This window comes from Chrysemys picta, chromosome 9 (assembly GCF_011386835.1).
Source record: "Chrysemys picta bellii isolate R12L10 chromosome 9, ASM1138683v2, whole genome shotgun sequence".
Classification (NCBI taxonomy): Eukaryota; Metazoa; Chordata; order Testudines; family Emydidae; genus Chrysemys; species Chrysemys picta.
This window is the reverse complement of record NC_088799.1, coordinates 7,424,817-7,452,300: the sequence shown is the minus strand read 5'-3', so window position 1 is coordinate 7,452,300 and position 27,484 is coordinate 7,424,817. Positions and strand designations below refer to the sequence as shown.

The following is a 27,484-nucleotide window of genomic DNA, read 5'->3' as shown; positions in this document are numbered from 1 at the left end:
TATATATATACTTGGATCCTGTTGAGAAATAAAGTTAGCTAGGTGAGCTATTACATAAGTCTCTTCGTTAGACTACGTATGAGCCCTGCTCAGGCTTGTGCCATGATCAGAGACATTTATTCAAAGTAAACAGAGGAGAGAGAGGTCATTCTTTACACCAGGATGTTTTTAATCACTCCCTGAATTAAATATTGGCAGATATAGAAAGTTCAAATATCAGCTATTTTCCCCAACATTTACAAGACTGGGTTCCGTCATGCCAGAAGCTGAGGGCCTCCATGCAGTCCTGGCAACCGACACCGTGAGAGCTCAAGTCTGCCCCCTTCCCAACATCCATCTTTAAGAGGCAGCGTTTTCTGACCCCCTCCCCCACAGATCAATGTCCCCTCGTTTAGAATATGTGACATCATCCAATGGCCAAAAAAATCCTGAGTGGGCAGCTTCAATGTATCCCCCCATAGAATTTATTCCACACCTCCCCCCCTAAAAGGACAGTGGCAAGGTCAGCATGCTTAACATATGACCTACCTATTAAGGGTCAGCTGATCTGCTCCATTCTTGGGGGAGAACAGGGGCAGGAAGTGGCACAATGACATTTACAAGAATGCTGCTCCTGAAGGCTCTATTACCAGCATGGAGGAGGGTGCAGGAAAGGGATGGATGGAAAGGACACACATTCACTCCTGCTGCACACCCATGCATTATCCCGCAGTTGCTGATCCATAGTTTCCCCCCCAAAGGAGAAAAGCAAAGCTAGGGTTTAACAAAATAAATAAATAAATAACCCCCCTGGCTTGAGCTAGTGTGTCTAACTGTCGCTAGCATGGGAAGCAGGACGAGAGAACGTCTGGTGTCGCAGCTTGCGCACTCAGAACCATGCAAATCCCTGAACCGGGGGCCTTAACAAGTGTCAGGCATCTGTTCCCTTTTCTAACTTAAAATAAAAACTCACCCAAAGAACCAGCCACTAGGGGGACAGAGAAGGTAGGTCATATCTGGGGCATAATCCTCTGTACAGTACTTTATTCCCTAAGTGTGTTTCTGTTATTAGCTAGCCCTCCGGTGAGGTGGGAGAGTGAGTATTAGCCCCACTTTACAGAAAGGGAAACAGACACAGAAAGATTACATAGTTTTGCTACGATCACAGTGCAAGTCCAGGTCAGACCCAAGATTTTAACTAGCCAGGTGTGCCTGATGGTAAGAGGTTCTCCCTCCTCGAAAGAAAGCACAACTGCCTCTTCTCATTCCAGGCTGCCAAATGCCTTGGGCTTCCTCTGACAACTGTGCCTTCCCCTGCCAAAGGAGTTCCTGAGGCCCAGTCCTGTGCTTAGATGACTAAGCCATGTCTGTCCACCAGCCCTTCAGAAAGGGCTCTCCACAAGTGAGTGGGAATGAATTGTCCATTGGCCTCTTTACAGCTCCATGAACAGTAACTCCAAATAACCAGGTCATATGACCACATTTACACAAACCAGAAATGGTTCAAACCCCAAGAGTTAGATTTACATGGAATTTATATGTATATGCCTGTCACCGCTACATTAGGAGTGAGTGGCTCCCAATGGATAGCTTATAATACATCATACACAGGCCACAGAGGGATCGTGGACGTTAGTGTCTCCTGCTTTTCCCTTGTGGTTCTCATGCTGTGCTGTGACTATCCCACGTAAGATGCCATTTGGGGGGCTGGGAATACACAACAATTAACGTTGGGATTGTCAGTCACTTTGATTTCAGGTCCCACACCTATGCACTCTGCACCTATGCACTCTTGCTCTGCCCACCTTGCCAGGCAAAGCCTGGCCAGTAAGAGATCCCTCCCTCCCTCCTCCTCTAAGGGCAGCAGGAGTGCCTCTTCTCATGTCAGGCTGCCAGGTCAGTCTTGGTCGCCCTCCGACGACTCTTCTTCCGCCTCTTTCAGCCACTGGATAAACTTTTGAAGCTGCAAGGACAATGAAATGTGGTGGTGAGAAATAAACCCTGGAAAACAGCTACTTTAATGAGACAACTGCAGTTTCTCAGCATTTGACCACTTCCACGTTAGATGGGAGAGGCCGAGGAACAGGGAAAAAAGACCTAAAAACGGACACTTAAATCCAGTTGGTATGGGCAGTACAGACTGTTTGGAACCCACCAAGGAGGCCTCCTCATGGCCAAGGTACCCCCAAAACCCTAATAAAAAGAGGCAAAGTCTGCCTGGGAGAAGGGAAGTTTGGACCCAGAGTTGTTCCATCAAAGGCTCATGAGAAGGAGGCATGACAGTGCCACCTAATTTACAAGAAGCACTAAAGGTGGGCAGTGCAAGGAAAACTGCTGCTAGGAGAAACCTACCCCCAGCAGGACTGCTCTGAGGGTATGTACTTTGCGCATTTTGCCTTTTGAACCCTGTTGAAATAAGCAGCTCTAGGCACTGACAGGTTTTTATAAAGGGAGTTGACTTCCCATGGGCTCTAAACCAAGCAAATCTGGTCTCTTCCTCAAAGAGGGTTTTCTTTCTGTACCGTTTGCGGGTAAGGCTTTGGAACTGGGCTTGGCCACATCCGGATACAGAGTTCCTACCGATGGAGAGGTTTATGCTTGTTACAGCACAAGCCAGTTATAAAAGGGCTATTCTGATACCAAGCCGCTCATTAGTGCCAGTGCTCAGTGAATCATGCAAATGGATGAGAAGAGAGAGCAAGGTAGAGTAGCTTCAAAGGAAATGTGTAAGGAGTGATAGTTCATTTCCCTGAAGCCCATTTCAAGTAGTTGCCTAGCTTAGAGAGGCTTCTCCATTACTCAGAGCATAGGGTGATCCCAGCAATTTCTCGAGCACCTCTCAGTAAATATTTCCCTCTCCCACTACCTCATCCTTCACCGCAACCAGAACACTCTGGTTGTGGCAGAACATGGCAGAAAGCCAAGCTGGGCTGCCGTAAGCCAATGCATTGTGTTTCATTATCTGCCTTGCTGAGAACCCAGCTTTACCAGAACCACCTCCGCCCCAAGGTCGGACTTACCTGCTGGTTTTTCCGAAGCTGCCTGCCCTTATCAGATGCGTCCCGCTGAGAAAACCAGACGAGAATCATCTCCTCTGCCAGGATTTCCAGCTGGTAAAAGGTCATCAGCACCTGGACCAATCAGAAAACCATAAATGGGGCAACAGAACAGTAAAAGACTGTGTATGACAATCTGGGACTCCCACCACAAGCCTCAGTGGGAGAGAACGGAGTGTATCTCATTGTGCTTTTGTTGTCCCCAATACCCATACTTTCCCTGCTGACACTGAGCCTCTGAGGTGAGGTAGCTCTGAGCACACAAGGTCCAAATCAGAGCTCCCCTCATGGCTTTCAACTCCAAGGATGCCGGGAGGGGTATTTAGGAGTTGAAAGCAATGAAGGACCCCAAGGGGACTCCCCAAAGTCATCTCCTGCTCCTTGGTAAAGCACACTAATAACAAGCACCAAAATGGATCTTTCAGGAACCTCTTGTGTCCACAGACCCAGATGCGCATAATTCTGGCAGCTGCAGTAGGGAAGAGCACTAATGCGGTTCAGCCACTCCTAACTCTGGTTGTCACATCTGCAACGCAACCCTGCACGGCCTTTGCTAAAAGGTGCCTTCTAGTGGGTGTCAAATGCAATTGAACATTTGTGGAATCAAGCTCTTGCCTGACGCCATGATGAGGGGAGGATGCTAATGCACTCTTGCTTGGGGGGCCTCATCACCCCTTTGTGCTCAACCTGACGAGACACTTTGCAGTCAGTCTCCTCATGGCAGAGGACTGACAGAAGCTGGGCTACATGTGCCAGCTCCCGTAATGAAGTGTCACTTCAACTCCTGGCCACCAGGGAAAGCCAGGCTAGAACGATGGATACATGCCAGACAATCTCTGTCATTCAAGGACACTTTGGCTTACTGAGTTGAACGCTTTTGGCGTCAGTCCAGGCTAAGTGCTCGTGCCATTAGCCAGAGGCACTGGTACCATGAGATAAGATTCCTCCTTATTGGGGAACCAAGGTGTAGGCAGATTTGCAGGACAGCTCTCTTCTGGAAGTGACGGGCGTAATGTTGTGCAGGCACTTGTAGAGGGATTATTCATGGAAAGATTTCTAATTGGGGAGTTTAGCTGCAATTTTAGATGGCAGAAATAATCCATTAACAGAGGGAGGGTGTGTGTATGAAACGTGCATTTAACACTTTCCAGGACTGAAACCTACAGTGGAAAAGCAGATCACCCACACACTACCTTCATTTTGTTCATTGATTTCCACCCAGTTCAGCCTGAATACGAAATCCCACCCTCTTTCCAGCCTTGCCTATCTCCCATCTGTAAGTGTGACAAAAGCTATTTTATACCCCCTCGCTTTTGGGTCCAAGATGGTGGGTTTGGGTGCCTTCAGAGTGTGAAACTGGCCTCTCCTCCACTCCCCTCCACTACAGCACCATGGAAGGGGTCCCTCTGGGTTAGATACTGCTAGATAGCAGCTCCAGATTGCATGTCAACCAGTACTCCTCCATAGCAGGGCTCAGTCAGAGGCCTGGGCAGACAGAGGAGAGATTTTAATCACGTTCATAGATGTTTTTTCACCCACCCTTCCCAACAGACACATAAGCCTTCCTTTTCTGATAGAAGACAAGCTGATGGCACCTACAAACCACAATTCACTACTGAGCTAGTGGAAGCAGAAGTCCTTGCCACTGTGAGGAACTTACTTTGGCTATGGATGTGTGGAGGCCATCATGTTCGAGGAAGAACTCCTCAATGGCAGATAAGGCGTCCAAGTGATCTGATGCCCGCTTTATGTAGTTCTTAAACACTGGGGACCACTTCTTCAACAGCTGCAGGAGGAATCAGAGTAAAGAACAAAGGCTCTTGGATTATGAGACCTTTAAATACAGATATGCGCATGTTCAATGCAGTTCCTCAGTGGGAACAGACTGGTCTGGGGAAGCAAAGCATTGTAGAAAGCCACTCTCCCATCATTCAGACCATCTAATTACATACACAACACTGTCCCCAAGAGCTGAGTGAAGTTAAGGGGGCAGCTGGGGTGACGAAGTGACAAGTCCACTTCTGTGTCCGCGTTTTCCTGTCTGTAGCACGAAGAGGATGTGTAACTATCTTGCTGAAGTGCTTTAGGAGCTATGGCTAGAGTGGTAGGTATTATCACAAATGAGTTCAGGGGAGCAGGGAACTCAAAGGATGTCACTTCACAGCAGACAATGGTACATCACTGAGCCTGGGACATGATCACTCCGCAGAGCAGCTAGAGAAGGTGTAACTGAAAAGGAGCAACTACTAGAAATAGAGCAAAGCCTTCGGTTATGTCTACACTAGAGACCTTACAGCGGCACAGCTGTACCGCTGCAGCCGTGCCGCTGCACGGGCTCTGGTGTAGCTGCTCTGTGCCGACAGGAGAGCGCTCTCTCGTCGGCATCATTAAACCCTCCCCAACGAGCGGCAGTAGCTATGTCGGCAGGAGACACAGCGCTGTCCACACCAGCACATCTGTCGGTGTAACTTATGTCAGTCGGGGGGGGGGGGTGTCTTTTCACACCCCTAGGCGACAAACGTTTTACCAACGGACATGCTAGAGTAGACATCGCCTTAGTCACTGTCCCGCTGCCTGCTCACTGTCCGTCCCCTCTAGCTGAGTCCAGGCAGAGGCAGCAAGATGGGCTGCCTCCAAAACAAAAGCACAAGAGAAGTTCCCAAAGGCTCAGTCCCCATTTGCTTGTATGTTTGTCTGGAAGCTTCTTAGGACACTGCAGCCGCCGCTAGAATCTGTTACAGGTAAAGGGGGAGGAGAGATGAGACGCAGGAAGCTGTCACGTTACTGGCTGATCCCTCCCCAAGGTTTATTTTTCATTAAACCTTTCGCTCAGTGATCCTGTGCTGTGTTTCTAGCTGAGAAATGGGGGTCTGGGCTTGGGGAGGAAAGTGCGCAGGAGGTGCGCATCCTGATCCCAAACCACAAGAGCTTTTACAGCAGGGGTTCTCAACCTTTTTCCTTCCGAGGTCCCCCCAACATGCTCTAAAAACTCCAGGGTCCAGTGGCAGGCAGGGGAGTTGGGGGGCTCCAGACTTCAGCCATCAGGCGGCGGGGAGGGGCCTCTGGGCTTCAGCCCCATAGGAGTGCCCCAGCTTTGGGCTCCAGTCCCACAGCTCTGGCTTCAGCCCCACAGGGGGAGCTGGGGCTCCCCATGGCTCCGCTCCATTTCAGCCGCACAGGGGTGCCAGGGATCAGGGCACAGGCTTCAACTGTGGGCCCCCGCAGCCCCCTGAAACCAGCTCACCAACCCTTTGTTGAGAACCTGTTTTATAGCACTAGAATAAGAGAACAACTGAACACAAAGTTGCCTGCTTGATTGTGCAATGAGCCAGGGTGTGCAGCTCCCATAAACATCCTGCTTCCCACAGCACGTTAAAGTCAGTGAGTTCTGTTTCTTTTTTAAAGGGTTAATTTAACAAGAGACAAACCAATGGCTAAGTTAGCGCACCCCAAGTTCCCCTGCATGCCTATGAAACTACACATACTTTTACCATGATCTGAGGATAGCAGCCCCCTCAGAGAATGAACAGGTCTGCCCACTGGGTAGAGATGGTACAGCAGCAATAGGGATTTCTCAGGAGCATTGGGCAAAGACCTCCCTCAGCCACATACGTGGCTAGTTTCTATCACTGACACTTCTCCCACCAACTCCTGGGAGGAAGCATCTTTGCCAGTTGGAAAGCTCGGACCTCTTCAATGCCACTGTGACACTGGCAGACCAGGTGCCAGCTCATGCCAAGGCCCTTTAGGCCTCACTGGACACTGACAAATGCATAGCAGGAAACCAGTCTGGCTCACCTGTGTGTAGGATTGTTAAGATAGGTATTGGATTTATATCAATGTGTAGAGTGTTTAGATTCTATGAAATGCTTCTATGTTGCCACATGCATTAATCTCACTTATAACCTCAAGTATGACCTTATAACATGGGATATAAAGTGTTTGTTCTGAAACTACGTGACTTACCGAACGGGGGAAAAAAAAAAATCATCCCCTAATGCAAAATGCTGGATTCCTACAGATGGCGTTGTCTCCTGCCTATCAGGATGTACTACTGAATCCACAGCCCTGAAGCGGGTAAGTGCCCAATCCCTCATCCCATCACAGCTTGAACGCTGGAGGAAGGGAATAAAAATATCCATTGAGCCAAATGTATTATACCTTTGCTGCTTGAACTCTGCGGGGCAAGGATTTCTAAGCATAGGCAAGGAATCCCCAGCTGTTTTGCCTGGGTTAGCCCTAAAGCAATGGTTCTCAACCAGGAGTCTGGGGGCCCCTAGGGGTCCGCCAGCAGGTTTCAAGGGGTCCGCCAAGCATGGCCAGCATTAGACTTTCTGCCCAGGGCAGAAAGCCGAAGCCCCATCACACAGGACTGCTGCGGTATAGCTGGTCCATGGAGTTTTTATAGCAGGTTGGGGTGGAGGGAGAGCTCAGAAAGAAAAAAGGTTGAGAACCCCATCCTAAAGGACATGGAGAGTCTGCTTACTAGAAGTTGCTATTACCTTTTGAAAATTGACTAACTCGTGTGTGGATGATTACCTGCTTTAATCTTGTAAATAAGAGTCATTTATTTTTCCTAGTTAATAAACCTTTAGTTAGTTTATTACAGGATTGGCTACAAGTGTCGTCTTTGGTGTGAGATCTAAAGTACAAATTGACCTGGGGTAGTGACTGGTCCTTTAGGATTGGGAGCAACCTGAATATTTTGTAATTTTGGGTGTAAAGTGACCGTCTATCACAGAGTCAATCTTGCCTAGATCGGAATGCCCAAGGGGACTGTCTGAGACTCCATGTTAAGGCTGTATAGTGCCTGAGGAGTTTACACTTGTTACTTGGTTGGTGAAATCGAAGTATTTAGAACTCACAACCAGTTTGGGGTTTGTGCCCTGCTTCTTAGCAGTCTGCCCGGAGGTTTGTATTCTCGCTCAAGAGCCCCTCCAGGCAGCATGACAGCCACACAGGGGACCCTGAGCAAGTTTCCAAGCCTGCAAAGGCTGTGAATGCAGAGCACCCACAACAACACCCAAGGCAGAAGGCAACAATGATGGCTCTGGAGTGCCACATTCCATCTCTGGTGGAATAGGTACTATTAGGAACATGTTAGGGTCTTTGTGACGTCAAGCATCCAACAGAGGAGAGGAGACGCCATAGTGTGGGAAATACAAGTAGGATGATTTGTATATTATACCAATGACGACTGGCTCACAGGACAATATCTGTAATAGGGCACAAGGGTAGTGTGGTCCTGATGTTGCAGCACGCACAGTTCCAGGAACTACTTTAACCCATGGGCAATACGTTTAATGCTGCCGCTTACTTCTCCCTCCCCTGCAACCATCATTTTTTATTCCTCTTTGGAATTTTTTCCTCTCAAATGCACCTCAGCAGTCAGTTAGTACCACCAGGCAAAGACGTGTTTTGTGACCCTTCCATTAACAATAAGTAGGCAGAATTTTGGAACATACCAGAAATGATTACGGGGTTTCAAAAAGCAAACTTTGATTACAAAGGAAGCACGAAGTTCTAAATACACCTGCCATCCTACGTGATGAATGAAGCTAGCCTGGAGATGAAAGATTTTCAACACACCGTGTTATTTTACAATGACCAGGATTGCGATACTTTGGGTTTGCCACCACCGGAGAGAGACAATTTGCAGAGATATAAGGCTGGACTAGGAATTTTCATGACTTCTGCATCTATGTCTGGTAGTTACCCAGCTTCAGCCAAAAATCTGACCCATTCTTGACTGGAGTTAATTTCAGGTCCTTGTCAAAGGAGAGGTCTATCAGATCATCCTGCACTGGGTCTAGTCAGTGCTGCAGCGTTGACAGCAGCTTGAGTGAAGATGTTTGTGATCCAAAGATATTCCTTCACCTGTGTCTCCACTTCCCCAAGTCCCCGGTAGGAAAGTGCTGTCATGAGGGGTGATCTGCACAAGTGCGACTAGGCTGTGGTTCTTACCTGCCCTCCTCTTGACGCCATCCCTGCAGATTATATTGTTATGCTCCCACTGACTGTGGAGATCTTTGGCTGAAAGGTCTCTGATGAGCATTCATCTGGGCTGTTCCCCGGCCCAGCTTTATAAAAGAGTAAAGTCTGCTTCATAGACCCAGTGGAGACACACCTCAAACACTAGAAGCCGGGCAGCAGCAGACGCACGGACTGATTCATGATGGTGAATTGCGAAGCAGTAACTTTTCCCGAAAGTAATGGCTCTTGGACAGCCTCACCCATGTCACTAATACTGCATCAAACAGGGTTACGTGGCAAAAGCACCGTCTTCAACTTGGCAGCTGCTTCAGGCTCTATAACTTGGGGGGAGGGATAGCTCAGTGGTTTGAGCATTGGCCAGCTAAACCCAGGGTTGTGAGTTCAATCCCTTGAGGAGGCCACTTATGGATTTGTGGCAAAAATCAGTACTTGGTCCTGCTAGTGAAGGCAGGGGGCTGGACTCTATGACCTTTCAAGGTCCCTTCCAGTTCTAGGAGATAGGATATCTCCATTAATTAAATTAAAATTATTATTATAACAATGTCTAATGTCTGGGGAAGGATGATGTTTTCTGCAACATTACATGCCTTATGCTGTTGTGCAATTTGTAGAGATACCAAATAAGATGCCTGCTGGGTGTTTGGGTTGACACTGCCAGTGTGAGCAATACAGTCTTACTGATTTTTCGAGGCTTCATGTTTTCCCTGAGAAATAACCTTGTGCTTATTTCTTCACTGATGGGTGAGCATTATGCCAACATTGAAGGCTTCAAACTCATGGAAAACAGCACTTCCTAACATGTTACACACCATGATTTCAAGTCAACGTAAACCTATATGTCTTAACTATCACTGGTTTCAGAGGAGTAGCCGTGTTAGTCTGTATCAGTAAAAACAACGAGGAGTCCTTGTGGCAACTTAGAGACTAACAAATTTTTTGGGGCTTAAGCTTGCGTGGGCTATAACCCACTTCATCAGATGCACGGAATGGAAAATACAATAAGCAGGTATAAATATATAGCACGTGAACAGATGGGAGTTGCCTTACCAAGTGGGGAGTCAGTGCTAATGAGGCCAATTCAATTAGGGTGGATGTGGCCCATTCCCAGCAGTTGACAAGGTGGTGTGAGTATCAACAGAGGGAAAATTATTTTTTGTAGTGACCCAGCCCAAATAAACATGCCCAAATAAATTTGTTAGTCTCTAAGGTGCCACAAGGACTCCTCGTTGTTTTAACTATCACTGTAGTTCCACAATTTCCCCTCCTCTGAGCTGTCACTCGAACAGCTTGCCATCATCCCTTTCACAAATGATCCATCTTTCTCTGTCACCACTTAGCCGGGACCGAGATACAATTGACTGAACGACACATACAACATGGCTGTGTGAGGCTCAGCTGACATGTCTGGCATTCTACTTTTGCCACTGTCTGTGCATGGGTACGTCACTTCATACAAAGTAACGTTTTAATGGGGCTTGTAGTACTTTGTATGAGGAACATCCAGGTTATACTCTCATTCTACACTAGCATATCCAAAGCACTAGCTGGGGTTCTCAAATTATAACAAGATGGGATGGCTTAACAGAAACACAACTCTGACAATGGTTAGGCAGCAGATGTGCTGAGACGAACATCTGTCACACTGACTGCTGTCTCATTGTTCCCTTGAGCTCCTCTGTCTGTCTATAGCCATTTGTTGTCTCTTGTCTTTTACTTAGATTGGAAGTTCTTGGGGGGGTGGGGGGGGAGGAGACAGACAGTCTTGTCAATCTGTGCTTGTACAGCAGCTAGCACAATGGGGTACAGGTCCATGACTGGGGCTCCTAGCCACTTCCATAATACACATTAATAATCAATCACCACCAGCCTCACATGACGTATACATTTCTCATTTTAAAATGTACTGACATTTTTCCATACTCATAATTTTATATTTTTATGTGACCACCCATAACACACCTCATCACTGCCCCAGCGGTTGTGATCTCCAGTTGGGGAAACCCCACATTAATATTTTCTGCACAAGGTAAGGACGTCAGTACATAAGATTGTTCCAGGCAGAACACTCTAGGAAATCTGTTGGCTGCCTTCTCCAAAGGAAGACTTGGGGAGCTGGCTACTTTAATTGGCTAAATGCTTCTGGGGGTGTCCATGTCAAGCTTGCTTATGAAGGTAAGAGAGCACTATCTACATTTGATAAAGCCAAGCAGTGTATTAATATTTAATACACAGAGCACTGCTGTAGATACATACACACCCACCTTACAAAATTCTACAAGGGAGCGGAACTGATTTAGTGCCTACGCTGGTAAATGTTCATGTCAGTTTTGCTATGGTGAAACACACATGTACAAAATATATACACCAAACATAAGCTGTTTACCTTTCACATCCTACACTTGGATCATAAATACTCTGAGGCAAAGATAGTCTCGCAGTTGTGTGTTTGTGCAGCGTAGGGCTCGGATCCTAGACTGGGGCCCCAGGTGCTACTGTACTACAAACAATCATCATTGTGGTTTTCTTATCATTTCCCCTCATTGCAAAGCGAATGGAAAACCCCTGGGCTCTGCCCCATCCTCATCCACCTGCTCCTCTGACAGGATGCTGTAGTGATGCTTCCATGTTTCTCACTTGCTGGACCAGCAGCTCACTGCAGGATCCAGCAAGGAACGGTGCAGTATCTTATTCACACTAGGATCCCAAACAGCAGCAGACTTCAGGCATCCAACTCTCCAGTTGTATTGCTTTCCACATACAAGGAGAGTCTAGCATCTGCTCGGTGTGCACCCCAGCTCCCCTCTTTCATTAGGATACATTTTGGCCAAGAGGAATGGGGCATTTTCAATTAAACCTTATAAAGAGAACTGAATTAGTATGAACTGAATTGTTTAACTGCTGCACATTTCCAACCGAAGGCATCTCCCCAAACTGAACTAAGTCAGGTGTCTGGATCCATTTGGGGAAACGTCTCTTCTCCCACCCCACACAATCACACTCCCCCACAGAAAACACAGGAGCTGCCCATTGTTGCTCCCCATATCCCACTAAAGGCAGGACAATCCAAATCAACCCTTTGCAGCTAGGAGCCAGACTTGCTTCTTCTAATATATGCATCATTGCAATCACTAAAGGGTCACTCAGTCCAACACACACAAATGGGCATCAGAGGCCACAGCCGAAAAAGCGGGGACCTGTCCACCTCCTCCAAACTGAGACCAGAGGTCCTGGGACAAGCTCTCACTGAGGGTCAGCAGGTAACATGGCAGCCCCTTCTACACAGCCACATACACCCAGGGCCTTTCTAGGGGTGGAGCAGGGCTCTGCATCTTAATCAGAGGCAGCCAGGTCCTGCCTTTGTCTCTGCAGTAGACACTGGAAAAGTTGCCAGTATTAGATATGTACCGCAGCAAGGAGTACTCCCGGTGACTTCCTCAATAGGACTGTGCCTCTGTTGGATCTAGTCTCCGAGGAAGGGCGAATATTTCCAGTCCTCGCTCACCGGAGACAGAAAGAAGCACATGCTACTTAAAACAAACAAGTCTCTTCCAGGCCAGACACTAGCTGAGCTTTGTCAAGTCGAGTTAATGGCATTGGTAATTTTACTGCTTTAGGAGAATCAAGGGAGGCTCATGAGCCAGCAAGTCCCTTGAATTCACGAGAGGCCAGTCCCTAGGCTCAATGATCCTAGAGCCAGCAAGGGGCTGGAGGACCTAGAGCCACTCCTAAGCACCAGGAGAGAAGTCCCAAGAAAGAACAGGTAAGAAGTCGTCTTAATTTTCCATGCCCCTGAGTTTTAGCTGCTGCTGAGGCCTCCTGCTCTTTGGCTTTCTTGACTCCCGTGTGCTAGTGAGTCCTTCTCCCACAAGTGCCTTCCCCACTTACTGCCCTGCTGTTGCATGCAGCCTCCCAACTCCTTCAGATCCCACTTCTGAACCCCACGCTCCAATGCCAATTTGCTAGAAGGCTGTGTCCAGCGCAAAAACCAAGAGACTGCCAAGCGCAGAACTCTCTATCCCATCCCCAGTCCTCTTCTAAGGTTCACGTTCACGTACGGTGCTCAGCACAAAGGCGAACGCCCATCTGTTGTTCCTGTAATAGTGCCTGAGACTAGTCTAATTTAACTCAGGAGGACCAGGGCTCCTCTCTCTAAACCACCACGTCACGGTAGAAGAACAGAAAATAGCTGCAGGCTGAAAGGAGCGGGGAAGTGTACTCACAGGAATCAGCATTACACAGTAGTGTTGGGGGTCTAACTCCGTGTCCAGCTGCTGCAATGGGAACTCCATGACCACCTGACTGAGCACCTGCATCACCTCCTTCAGGCCAATGTTATAGGCATATCTGGAAGGGAAAGGGGAGAGGATGTCAGACCGACACACCTTCTAGGACCATAAGCCTGTGCAATCTGGCACCCTGCCTCCAGCCATGGCAAATCACTGAAGTCTATTCTTCTATTGCAGGACATCCATTTCTAAGAATTCCATTAAATGTTAACTTCCCAGCCCTGGGCCCAAGTCTTTTTTTAAAGATCATGTTTAGGGTATTCATGCAGTCAGAAACATGCCTGCATTGCAATGGGTCTCATGAAAGAGCACATTCCTGAAGACCCGGTTTCAGAATGTAACATGCTGCCTGGACAGGGACAGCACACTCACGTGTACTGGTATGATGCAGGAATATGACGGGGGAAACAAGAGAAACAGACTTGTACTTGAGAAGCGGTAGGTAGAACACACCCAATTAGACCCTGAGCTCCAACCCTCACCAATTGGATAGCTTTCGAAGTGAGATAAGCATTGTTGTTCACCTTTCATCACCCCTACACAGACCTGGGAGACAAACTAGGTGCACTGCCAGCTGTGCTCAGGAAAAAGTCAATTGGTTTGTCTGTCTCTCTAGTTTATAGTCTGCTCCCAGTAGAGAGAGGACTTTAATGAGGCCCAACAGGTTTGTTCTGCCTAATTATTCTCAGTGACAGCGGAGGCTGGAAGGCGAATTCTAAAGCATGTACAAGCTCAGGTTGCCCTAAGCATGTTAGCAGTGGAGATGCTAACAAGAGCTAATGACAGACCAGAATATCACAAAGGCTAAAACCCACGAGCTGTTGTGTAAACAGGGTGGAAATGCCACACCACACACAGATTCTTGGCTCTGGACTTGCTGGTTGAACGTTGCAATGTATGGAGAGTGGCAACTCCCTGGGTAAACTAATGTGTGGCTTTGCTCTAAAAGGACTGGTGTTCTCCCATTCCCTTCATAGGCACCCAATGGATATTCAGTCCCTAGCCCGAGAGCTCATGGAACAGCAGCTAATGCTAGCTGGGGAGGTTATGGAGCGAGAGCACTCTCTGCATCGCCTCATGTCACTATCTTCAGTTATCACTATCTCTTAAGCCCGACTGCTGAAGAAACTAACCGGATACTGATCGCCACATGGGCTAGTCACATGGTTTCCCTTTTCCCCCCTTTCAAACCTCTTAGCATCATGCTCACTAGACAAAAGACACTTCAGAGTCAGGCACTGCAGTTCCAGGGGGACCACTTACTTGAGAGAGTTGATTTCCAAGACCAGATTATCACAGGAGATGTTCTCCTCTTCACCCCTCTGCAAGGTACCCAGAACCTCATTCTGGAAAACTGTCACCAACGCAAGAATAGGCCATTAGATAGGAGAGGGAGAAGTCCAGCAAACAGCATCTCTCACTACAGAGAAACCAGCCCCGTGACAGGAGCAGGGACAAGCCGACTAAAGAGCTTTGAGCAGGGGGTTGGACTAGATGACCTCTTGAGGTCCCTTCCAACTCTGATATTCTATGATTCTATGATTCTCCATAACCCAACACATGCCCACAGTTATTCCACCTGTAAGTGACTGTAGAGCACGTATAAAAGTAAAGACCTGCCAGATCCCACCAATTTCATTCCTAGGCACCAGTGCAGGACTGTCTCCTACTGCACCACGTGTTCTCCAGGGTTGTATGCAGACCAGTTTTAAACGACTCAGGCAACAGGGCTTCTACAGCTCCCTTGACAGGCTATTCCATGACCTAAGGGCTCATCTACGTGGAAAGTTATACTGGTATAAGCCAAGGGGGAATTTAAACTCATATGACAAGACTGGTATAACTCCCCAAGTGGATGCACTTAAACTGAAAAAGCCACTCATACCGAACTAAGAGTGCCACATGGGGCGTAATGCCAGTGTAACTACATGGGCTCAACTATACCAGTAAAACTTTCCCATGTAGACAAGCCCAAACACATCTCGTGGCTTCCTGGATGTGCAACAGGGGGAAAATTACCACAATCAACTACTATGGAAAGGGAAGACAGTCTCTGACAAAGACAGCTTCAAACAGCCTTTGGTCAGGAAGAGGGAAAGTCCTTCTCAACCTTCTCACCTGAGCCCCTAGGCACGTACTAACCAGGCAACAGCATGGAAGAGAATATCAAAGAACTGTAACAGGAACAAGAGAAATGCTGGCCAGGAAGATTGGGGGCTTCTGAAGAGGGAGGCGTGAGCTGGAGCAAGGCGGGAACGTTCAGTGCACACAGTTACAGCTGCACAGGGCTCACCCCACTACCCAAAAGCTCTGGGCCCTTCCCTGGCGCTCCCAGCATTCCCTCTAGCCCCAGGCCTCTCACCTTTGATGTCATCCAGTTGAGGAGAAGCAGTCCGACTGTCTGGCTGCTCGGAGCCCAGACTCAGGTCACTCTCTGTCTCACTCTCTTCCTCTGGATTCAAGGTGGGGCCTGGCAAACAGGAAAATGTAACCTTTTAAGGGGCAACCCTGAAAGCAGAGGAGCTGCAGGCATTCCCCAGCTGACAAAGCTGGAATCCAGGCAGGTTTGAACAAGTGATCCTTGTCTGGGATTTGCTACTTCCAGACCCAGACGTCCATAACCACCGAGTGGGGCCTGCCACTAACTTGAAGAGGCCTTGCTGGATCCCTAGGAGCAGGCAGCATGGGTCAGTGAGGAAAGCAAAAGCCTCCCTCCCAGCCAAACTGCTCACTCGTTGCAAGGCCAGCAATGCCAGCAGCATGGGACTCTCACTTGAGCTGGAACCTTACAGATGTAGCCTCTGAGCTGAGCAGTTCTGGTGGAAAATAATGATCAACATACATGCCCCCCATCCCCGAGGGGCGACAGCAGCAGCTCGGTGCCTGGAATGTAATGGGCTCCCTCCATCATTCAGACACAGGTTTGAAGTTTGTTATTGTGAGACAAAAAGCTGGAGCAGAAGAGGCAAGATCTGGGACCATCTTGAAGACCACAAGAAGAGCGTTTGGTCAATGCAATGCATCTATATCCACCGTACTGTACACGGAGCTCAATGGGAGACTTCATGCCACCGAATCCCACAATTATAACATGGACGTCTCTGTTTGGCAGCGATGGAATTGGCCACAGGATCCATCCCTAATTGTGCTCCAGAATCTCAGCTGCCTTTCTTTTTCTCTTCAATAAAATGTATCTAGCTTTTACGGCTGGGCAGGAAGTTTTCCAGACATGTCCTTAGCAGAACTGGGGCAGTGACATCTGCCTGCCTCTGAAACAAGGGCTCCAAGAGGGATGGGATTTCCCCACGCAGCTGGAGTGTCAGATTTCTAACCCGAGGTTGTTCCCCCCACTCCCTCTTCTCCAGGGCTTTGTCTAATCTGAGTTTTGACATCTCAGTAATGGACTATACACCACTTTGCTTGGGGAGACTTCCTCAGCCTGGTTCAAGACACCACTTTTGATGACCTTAGATACAAATTATTATTTGTATTACTGCAGCATCTAGGAGCCGTAGCGATGGTCCAGGACCCCCCTGTGCTAGGTGCTGCACAAATACAGAACAAAAAGATGATCCCTGCCCGTTATTAACGTCCCACTCAGCAACTCACTGTAATAGGGTACATGCATTTCCATTCCCAGCAGTCTACATCAAACCTTTCCTCACCCCAAAGGCTTTGTCTCTGCTCTTCCTCATCCGCTTCATTCTCATCATCTGCTTTCCAGAGGTAACCTCTGCCCTCTGACCCCACCTCTGCTTTGTTATAACCTGAAAGAAGAAGATGGCGTTTAGAAGGAAGGAAGATACTGGGACAGCCAACCAACCTGAAATTGATTGGCCTCTAGTGGGGGAGTGAGGGGAGGGTCAGAATGACCTGCACCAAGCTGTGTCCCAAATACTTAACCCACAGTGGGAGAGTTGGGTCTCCCATCCGTGCATACAGGGTGCTGCTTTCATTCACCTAGGCCAGTAGAAAATGACCAGGCTGTTCTTTTATCTTGGCCTACAGCAGCATGGCTTGGCTGGCTTGACACACTGACTCGCACTCTGAATCCTACACAAGTGGGGCCTGACAGAACCAATATCCCATGGGGGAGGAGCATTAAGATCCGGTACTCCCTGGGGTGCAGTGGGAGAGAATTGAGGGCCAGATGGCTTGGCATCTGTCCTGAATTGAGTGACTGTTCAAGCTGTAGCCTGTCATCTGTAGAGAGCTCCCACCCCAAGACAAGTGTCCACAGATCTTTATGATGAAACAGGAGGTTGGGTGCTGGAGAGGGCAGGTAGTCACCAGTTATTTGACTTGACTATTAGCTTGGTATACTGGATATCCCTCTTTCCCCACTAAAGGAGCACAGATGCCAAGCTTAACATAAGACTTTTGCTACCAGCTTTGCATTTCAGCAAGTTTGGAACACAGGCTAGTCCCAGAGGGTGAAGCCCCACAAAGGACAGGACCAAAGGGCTGAACAAAAGCTCATGTACCTTTCAGCTTCACTTTGTTCTCCTCCTTGTTCACTCCAGAATCATCACTGAACTCATCGTCATCCTCCTCTTCCTCATCTGGTGAGTGCAGCGAGATCACTGTGCCCTCAAGGAGGGTGATGTTAGGACCCACCACCACCTAAAAATAAAGGACTGACTTATCTATATAAGGAACAGAAGCACAGCTCCCTACATTGCCACCTCTCATTTCCACCCCCAGGAGCCAAGGGCTGCCTCAAAGAGTTTCTCCTGGAACTGTGTAACACTGAAACATATTTGGAAATATTAGCGGTGCCTGGGCATGTACCCTGCTAAATAAACCAAACTCCTTGCAGAAGGGACAAGGTGGGGGCAGTAATCTATACCCCAACCAGAAGAAAGGGCCTGGAGCACCCCTCATTCTAGCTGCTGGCCAGGTCCTCTCAGTTCGGTATATTCAATGAGCAAGTCTAGTAACTCTCCAAGGAGCGCGGAGAACCTTGCAGACACCGAAGCAGCTCACCTGGGAAGTAAGGACGCAGTGAGGATTTAATTTGACCTTCTCCTTCACTTCAGCCTCATCGCAGACAATAGACTGCCGGATCACCACGCGGTCTGCTACGTGGACACCGTTCCAGAGGAATGCTCCATCCAGGATAACTTCATCCCCTATTAAATGCCACCACAAAGATGCTGAGCAGGGCAGATCACAGCTCTCACTCTGTGCTTCACTAGCACGTTCCCAATGCTGAATGCACCAGAGAGTTTCCAACCCATTAGCTCCAGAACTAGAGGGTACCCTTGTGGCTCAGTGGAGGTTAGACATCCTGGCAAAGCCAGCCTCAGATATCAGCAGCCACTCCGTAGGCTAAGCCAGGGAAGGGAAGACAAACTGAGTGAAGGTTTCTGTAGAGATTCAGCAAATGCTGCAGTACCAACAGGCCTCCCCTTACAGTAACTCAGCAAAATGGGGAAAAATGAGAACAATGGAGCTGTATTCGAGGCTGTGAAGTTGGGGCACTAGGAGGTTCATGGGGATGAGCATGGGAAACAGAGATTTTCACCTCTAGAATACTGGTCTGAGACAAGCCCAGTAAGTTATTGTCTTAACATACATACATATCATCTCTCTTTCTTTTTCCTGTGTGCCCTCCTCTCACTCAGCTTGCACTGTGCTCCCTGCTGTGGCATTAGCTCCCACCCCAAAGGCCTGGACCTCTTTAAAAATTAAGCACTCAAGACTGTACAATATATACTAGCTTAACTACTTGTAATTCTCCTCCTTCCACTTTGGTTTCCCTAATAACCCCATTTCACCTACTGCCTCCACTCCTCTCCTCCCACAAAAAGTACCTTCGATCAGAACTGAATTCACTATAATTCCAAACAACGCCAGGCTTCCCCTCCCCACGCCTCCCATTTATGGCACTCACCTATTTTGCAGTTTTGACCGATGACACTGTTGGTAATGGAGCAGTTGCTGCCAATGACCGTCCCCTGCCCAATGAGGACGTTGTCGTCCAGCACGCTGCCGTGGCCCAGGCTCACCTCTGCCCCTCGGTAGATGTTGTGCTTGGAATGGGTATAGCTCTGTGTCTCATCATCGGTGAAGTTCATCTCTGGAGTCATAGGATAAACCCAGCGCCGGATGATGTCGGAACACACGGCCTCGTACATCAGCAGGTTGGACACACGGGCACCATACTCCTCTGCTGTCACATGCATATGGATCTGGTTCCCTAGGACCTGGGAAACAGACAGAAGCGTGTCAAGGGACTCTTGGCAGAGGAAGGCTCCCTGCACCTGAGCAGGGTTCTACACCATGTTAAATGTCACCCACACACTTTCCCACCACAACCCACCCCTCTTCTTTGCACTCTTGCTTCCATACAGGTGCTTCTGCTACCATATTCACTAACCAGCCTTCTCAGACCCTAAGGGCATTGCTTCCATGACACTCTCAGACCCCAATCACGTGAATCACATCCCAAATACTCTCAAACACCAGCCTCCCAAATGCATTACAAGCCAGAGTCACTATCACCCCAGTGGCTTTCGGAAGGCATGTCATTTGCACAAGCCTGCTCATATGTTTCCAAAGACACCCACTACAGTACCAACATGATTAGCCAGGACAGGTATACAAGGGGATGCTTCAGGTTGGGGTGAGGGACATTGGCAGAGCTATATGGGAGGTAGTGGAATAGGAATACCAGGGTGGTCTTCAAGTCAAGACCCAGGGGCATCAGCAGAGTCCGTGGAGGCAGCTAGCACACATCTGCTGACATGATGCCTATCTCTAGCCAGGACTTTCAGATTCCCTATAATTGCTGAAATTCAACCAAACTGTAAGTCTGGAAAGATGGAAGGTCAAGTGCAATGAAGTTTATCATTACTTGTATTATGGCAGTGTCCAAAGGCCCCAAACAGGATCACAGTCCCACTGTGATGGGTGCTGTCAAACTCAGGAGACGGTCCTTGCTCTGAAGAGCATAATGTAAAACATGGCACCATGATAGTGAAGCAGTAAAGGCTGTGTCAGTTTCTAATTTAACAAGACCAAGCCTTCATATTTCCTATTCTTCTACGTACAGCCTAAACCAGGAGCTGAGAGCAGGTGCTTTTGTGAATTGCAGGAGATCTAGTTGCTAGTTTAACGGAGAACTGTTCCCAGCTCCCCAAGAGCCTCCAGTGCCTATCACAACTTAGAACATGTTACAGCCCAGCACGCACAACCAGCTGTGCTGACATGGAAACACCTCATCCCAGACAGCAAACAAAAAGGTCCCAGCCACCCACTGAAGAGATGAGGTGAAAAGCCAAAGGCTCCTCTTGGGTCAGACAGAAGTGGGTCTTGCACAATACCCCACTTACCTCCTCGTTCACCAGCAGGCCACGCACAAAGTCATCCCGAGTCTGATAATCAAAGTTATCTGTGAACAACTCAGCCACCTGGAGACAATGTGAGGGCAAAACTCAGAGGACATTGCTAGGACAGCCCAGGACAGTTATTAACCCCAACCAGCCACTCCCAGGGAGCTCAGCAAAGTACAACACAGGAAGACGCTGCTCTTGTCCTTCTCCTATTGGCATGAGAAAGGCTCGATCTCTTCCATGGGAGGCGCTGGGCTTCCCATCTCCCCTTCCATAGTGAACATTAGTAGAGTCTGGCTTTCGGGGGGGGGGGGGGGGGAATTAATTCCAGCTGGTTGGCCCCGTCTAACTTTGTAATTTTGCTGAGCGTGGAAGACTGAAGACCAGTTCTCCCCCTGACAGTGGAAGAACAGTTACTGAGTCTAGGGCATGGCAGGGAACGCCCTGGACGTTATTACCAACAAGGTACCAGCCAGCAAGAACTGACACTTCACTTGGTCCCCTACCCCCAGAGGTGCCATCTCCGCTATCTTGGACTAGTTCCTCCATTCATCTCAGACATGGACACACACACAGGCGCTTCCTGTTGGACCTGTTTTCTCAGCAACAGACACCAGAAGCTGAGCGTGCCGGGGCAGCCCAAGAAAGTATCATACTCCTGTGTCCGTGACATGCTCCATGCAAAGTAGCAAGGAATGGGACCGGGGCCTCTGGAATCCACTCTATGCTGTAGCAGTGCAGTGTGTTTCTACCATGTCAGCAGCACAAATCAGCTATTCAGAACACTTCAGCCCTCCAGAACTACAGGAACTCACCTGTGGGGAGCAGATGCTGATATGGCAGTCTAGCAAGTCATGGCGCACCTCAACTGTCTCAATATTGCTTTGGAACAAGCTCTGGAAAGAGAAGAGAACACAGTACAGATTGAGTGTTTCTCATGTGGGAGTCAATCCAGAACAACACTGCAGCAGCTGAGGACAACATACTAAGAATACACTTCAATTGGTTGGAAATCTGGAGGACACACCACAAGTCACGAGATACGGGCAAAGTACACAACACACAGAGCAACTGTGCTTAACGTATGCAAAATGGTCTCACACAATACTGTATGCCAACCAGGAAAGATTTCAACCCAGCAGTATTCCCACATGGAAAAATCTTTCCATGAGACAGATGATGACAGAAGCAGTATCACACCTTTCCAAATGCCAGTATTGATAGTCACTTCATTGGCTGCCAGAGAACAGCCTGAATCATGTCCCATCCTTTGTTACACATACAGAATCCCGAGTACAGAAGTTACATGAACTAATTTATACCAGTAAAACTGAATTTAGAGAAAAAGAGGCCTACTTAGTCTGTTTTAACCCTGTTGGGGATGGTGGGAACCTATCCCCCATTCTCAAAAACTTGAGGGAACTTCAGAGCACATGCCTGCACGGCTGCACCATGCCACAGGGGTCAGCTTCAAAAGCTACTTCCCGTCATCTCTTCTTCAGAGGGAGCTGTAAGCGCCACTCTCCCCAACCTGGACTCAAGAGAGAGTTTTACTTTGGAGTGAGTTGCTTGACCGCATTAGCAACTTTCCACCTGCCACACACTCTGCACGTACCACGGGAAAGCGAAAGCGCTTCAGCTCCTGGGTTCTTTGGTAGTGCAGGACACGGTTCGTAGTGCTGTCCATAGCAAGGATGATGTCATCCTCCTGGCACCGAGCACGGTGACCTGGTGAGGACTCTTTGAAAATCATCGTCATCACAGACACGTTCTTGTCCAGCTTACGGCGCATCCTAAACAGGAAAGGAAGCGTTTTAAACAATGCCTCTGGAAAAAGCGACACCAATGAGCTTGAACAAGCCAGGCCGGTGCGCCTTCTCCCCAGTCACCCACCTGTGCTCCTCCAGAGCTGCAGAAACATTGATGTTGGACACCACATCTCCAGAGACGAGAAGAAAGTCAGAGCGGACTAAGGACTTGGCATCGACGTCCCTTAGCACATCACCAAGTGAGCGGTACAGGTCTGAGGTCACAATGCGCACCTTGTTGGAAGAGGTGCGGCGGCACCACTTGGACTTACTGGAGGGGAAGAAAACAGGCCAGAAGGAATAAAAAGGGTGATCTTCTAGCTTAGGCTAGAACATGGTGCTCCAGTGTGGGGGGTTGTCTGTCCATACATGTAAAAACCAACCATGTTATGATGGCTGGCCCACTGTCACATTTAAGCATAGTTATTTCTATAACACAGACAAAAGAGGGTAATGCTCCGAGCCGATAGCTTAGAGGACACTGACTTCCTCGTGGGCAAGATCTTGTGTGGAGATTCATGAAAGAAGGGGAAAGATACCAAGTATTCATGCAAAACCAAAGAGAAGAGTTTTAACCTGTAGGCAACAGCTGAAGCAGGGAAGAGATGAGGCTGTATACTCCTCTTTAGCACACGAGTTTACAGATTACAGAACACGTAGCAGAGAGCTGACCCCAGCCTGCCAAGTGCCCTTAAAAGTGTTACAGAGCAAGGCCCAGGACTCCTCAGTGAAAGCCAGTAGTTTAAGGAACATCAGGTACACAGTGTTATTAACTATCTAACCAGGAAAGCTCTGCCTTTAAATACGAAAAAAGAAGACAGTCAAGACCATCATATATGAAATCCTCAGACAGACATAGCCCACTTACAGTGCTACCCCCATTCTGCTTTCCAATGGAAGAAATGTTCTCTCTCCACGCTATGCATCTGAAGAAGTGGGCTGTACCCCACGAAAGCTTATGCTGAAATAAATTTGTTAGTCTCTAAGGTGTCACAAATACTCCTGTTCTTTTTGCTCTCTTCATGTGTTATTTACCTTGCTGTATTCTCAGCTATTAGCAACAGCTGGTAAATAAGGATATGCAGCGAGTATGCTCCCAGGACCAGCAGAACCTGGTAGAGACATTGCTCAAATTATCCCCTTGGGACAATAATGGGCGTAGCATCCAGCTTTCATTAGCCAAGAGTCACCGTGATATAAGATCTTGGAAAACATTCCTTTACAGCGAGCCTCAAAGGAAGAGGAGTATCAGGGGGTAGCCGTGTTAGTCTGTATCCACAAAAACAACACGGAGTCTGGTGGCACCTTAAAGACTACCAGATTTATTTGGGCATAAGCTTCCATGGGTAAAAAACCTCACTTCTTCAGACGCATGCCACCGGACTCATTGTTGTTTTTAAAGGAAGATGAGGTGTTCCTTACTGTAAATGCTCCTTTATCTCAGCCGACTTCCAGCAGCAGAAGACAAAGGTTTCTTCCACTCCAGTTGCAGTTAGGAACTCCAGGGTGTAGTCAATCATGGCCACGTTTGCCAGAGGAAGGAGAACCTAGGGAAACAGGACAGAGTTAGTTGAACCAACACTATACATCAATCAAGGTCAGCAACAGGCCAGCTGCAGGAAAGGAGACTCAGCGGTGTTGGAGTAATACAATCATGGCTCCTTGTCTCATGCTCTAACCATTTGAAAACAAATGCCAGACATGAGGGATGAAGCCACAGGAACAAAATAAATAAAAAAAAGTTGTTGTTTTTTAAATCACAGAACACTTATGCAGGTAACGTCAATACGTTCCATCAACTGGAGATTCAAGTGTCTTCTTGAAGGTAATTTACAACTGAAGGATCACTTGTGAATTTTTTTGTATCCATCATTTTCAAAAAGCATTTTTTTCTGACAGTGAGATTCAAAATTGTTCCCTTCTGGCTCTCAGCGAGTGGACAAATATGAATCTTGTAATCATGATTGCCATGAATATTTAATCAGCCAATGAAAGAGGATAATTGTTCACCCCTAACTCCAGAGGTATTGCTGTCTCCTATAGCACCAGAGCCTTAAGATTTTGGCAATTCAAGTACTCTCTTTTCTCATTTGCTGGTGATTTCATGGGAAACATTGCTGCCGCTCTGGGCAGTGGCTTAGCCTCTTCCCCATCTACCACAAAAGCATTTGTCCCTCCTTTGAGAGAGGCAGCTGCAGTTCCTACATCAGCACTGGCAAATGAAAAGCAAACAGTACTATAATGCTCTCTAGTCCCCAGTGTTATAACTGTGGTTGTTTGGATTTCTGGTTTATTTTTCCTCATTGTGGGGGTGAAAAAACCCAAAACATTCCCACAGGAATAGCTGGTATGTATACACTATTTAGAGTCAAAATCTTTTCACACACTCCCCCTATTTATGACTTACTAGTGTCTAGACTGCAAGAGTGCTACAGGAACATTTATGGGCAACGTAGTTCCCTCAAATTAAGCACTATCTTTCATTCACACCCAGGAGAGGCAGCACAAGATAAAACAAACAGCTGCTGTTACTGCATTTGAAAATATTCACTCCAAATTGTGCACTTAGAACGTGTTGTATGTAGTAGCTATTACTGTCACCCTTGTCTTCTCCCTCTCCACATTGTGTTCTACCAATTTGTCATGTCTTGTCTCGAGTTAGATTATAAGCACTGTGAGGCAGGGAATATTTTGTTTTATATTTGTACAGTACCTAGCACAATGGGAATTGTGCTATAACTGAGGCCTCAGCATGCTACTGTAATACAAATAAGACTATTCAAAATAGTTTCAGAGCTCAGTTTTCCATTCTTCATCCACTCTCCTTTCAACAATTCAGAAATTAATGTAGTGAAATCCTTCACCCCCATCACTCTCCTTTCTCTTTCAGAGTTAAAAGGTGTGCTTATTGATCTGGAAAAAGGGGGTGCAACGTGGCATCAGTCACATTAACCATTGGACTCCCCTTAGATTGCCTCATTTGAAAGACCCCTCCATTCATCATAAACTGATCTTACAAGATATTATACACGTGTGTGTGCTTTACAGGTTTCTTGCCTCTCAAGCAGTTTCTTGCTGTATTTGGGTACGTTGCTTCTTAATATACTAAAATCCTTAGATAATAATTTAAAAAGAAATTCACAGATTCACCCAATATAAAGCAAGATACTTTTAATCCAGTAACCCCTGTATTGAGCCCAATAACTCGTGTATGGCCAAAGCATGTCTTCCAAAAAGGGATCCAGTCTTGATTTTAAGACATCAAGAGACAGAGAAGCTACCCAGTTCCCTTGGCAGTTTGTTCCAATAGTTTATCACCCTCACTGTTAATGTGTGCTTTATTTCTCATTTTTATTTCTCCAGCTTCAACTTCCAGCCATAGGTTCTTCTTCTGCTTCTCGACGCTACATGAAAGAGACCTATGAACGTGCTTACATGCTGTAATCAAAACGCCTCTCAGTCTTCTTTTTGATAAATTAAACTTCAATAAACTAAAATTGTCTCCCATAGGTTCCAACGGGACTCTAAAAAATATTTTCTTGTTGGAAAATGTCACGGCAGCTTTCGCCGCCAAGACCCGTCACTGCACCAGGAGGGTCACATGGGAGATGGTAATAGCATGCTTTGCATAGCAGGGCCTTTCCAGAACTCTGTATGAGCCTGGACACTTTCAGCACATGATGCAAAATCTCTTTATTCAGCTATTTTATTAAGTCACAGTGGCAATTAGTCCTTCGCTGGTAAACTACCGATTTCTTGTTCTTCTATAAAAGCCAGTTAGATTGCTATCAGAATGAGTGTTCCCTGTTCTGGAAACATATTCTCTTGAACTAAGGTATGTAAGGGCTAGTCTACACTGGTAATGCAGCAGCGCTTTAATGTGGCTTGTGTGGTTGCGGTGCTCTAAAAAACCATCTCCACGAAGGGCGTAGCGCCCAGCTCTGGTGCACTGTCTACACTGGCGCTGTACAGCGCTGAAACTTGCTGCACTCAGGGGGCTGTCTTTTCACACCCCGAGTGAGAAAGTTGCAGCACTGTGAAGTGCCAGTTTAGACAAACCCTAAGAAACAATCATATTGGAGAATAGTGAGTGCTTTATACTTGCATGTAACAAATCAGCATCTCTCCCCGCCCATCACATGCTGTTCCCAGAGAATACCACAAACAAGTCTCTCTCAAATTGTTCTCAAAGAGCTTTAGGAATACTCCCTATCCTTCCCCCTGGGAATATCAGTACAATTATCCCTCCATTTTACAGACGGGGAAGTTGCGGCTGGGATTGCAGAAGAGACCTGGGCCAGGTTCCACAGTGAAGTGAGGAAAGCGCCAGGAACAGATCCCATGAGTCCCGCCCTCGGATCCCCTGCAGCTCCCTGGGGCTCAGAGCTCTCCAGGGCTGTCTCCTTCCTCCGCAGCTTTCGGGGAGTTCGGGATGGGTTTTCCCACAGGACCGAACTGGCTGCGGTAGCAGAGTTGGAAGGGAAATCAGAGGTGAAATGTGGGCTAGATCCCGGGAGGGGGTGGGAGATCCTGCCTTCTCTCGGTTCTCAGGAGGGGCAACAGCCGATCTGCCCTTCCCCCGGGGCGGGGCCCGGGCTCTCCAGCTGGGGGAAGGGCCCCGGTCTCTCCGGCGGGGGGAGGGGTCCCGGCCGGCCCCGGTCTCTCCGGCTGAGGCGGGAAGGGGTCCTGGACGGTTTCTCTCACCCGGGGCCGGTCCTTGGAGACGGGGAAGAAGCGGCGATTGAAGCTGTCCGCGACCAGCACAGCCTGCAGCGGCGGGGGCGGCTCCTCCTGCGGGTCCGGCCCCCGGCTCCCTCCAGACCCGGCTCCCCGCCTCCCGGAGCCCCGGGCCGCCATCATCCGTCTCCTCACGCACGCACGCGGCCTCTCCGCCGCGTCCGCTTCCGGGCCGCCCCGGGTTCGGATTCCGGAAGGAGACGGCACCTCGGCGAGGACACACCGCCCCACGCAGAATGCGAAGCGGGGTGTGTGTGTGTGTGGGGGGGGGGGGGTGTGTGGAATCC

General features: G+C 48.2%; 1 protein-coding gene across 1 annotated transcript; it reads right to left on the bottom strand.

Moving 5' to 3' along the window:
- Nucleotides 1-148: 148 nt before the first annotated feature.
- On the bottom strand, nt 149-27,449 carry EIF2B5 (eukaryotic translation initiation factor 2B subunit epsilon). Its single transcript, XM_005284030.5, has 16 exons — nt 27,165-27,449; nt 23,883-24,007; nt 22,546-22,731; nt 22,268-22,445; nt 21,468-21,548; nt 20,653-20,730; nt 19,212-19,524; nt 18,302-18,447; nt 17,800-17,938; nt 16,981-17,082; nt 15,678-15,785; nt 14,579-14,669; nt 13,250-13,373; nt 4,696-4,821; nt 3,000-3,110; nt 149-1,942 (listed from the first exon to the last, which is right to left on the bottom strand). The coding sequence occupies exons 1-16, from the start codon at nt 27,318-27,320 to the stop codon at nt 1,877-1,879; spliced, it is 2,130 nt and encodes a 709-aa protein (XP_005284087.2). The 5' UTR covers nt 27,321-27,449; the 3' UTR covers nt 149-1,876.
- Between the last annotated feature and the right edge of the window lie 35 nt (nt 27,450-27,484).

Coding starts and splice junctions, on each gene's coding strand:
- EIF2B5 (XM_005284030.5), bottom strand. CDS start 27,320: ATGATGGCGGCCCGGGGCTCCGGGAGGCGGGGAGCCGGGTCTGGAGGG. Junction 17,939..18,301: donor ACTGCGTCCTTACTTCCCAG/GTGAGCTGCTTC, acceptor CTTTATTTTTAG/GTGGTGGTGGGTCCTAACAT. Junction 15,786..16,980: donor GCAGAGACAAAGCCTTTGGG/GTGAGGAAAGGT, acceptor CCTGTTTGCCAG/GCCCCACCTTGAATCCAGAG.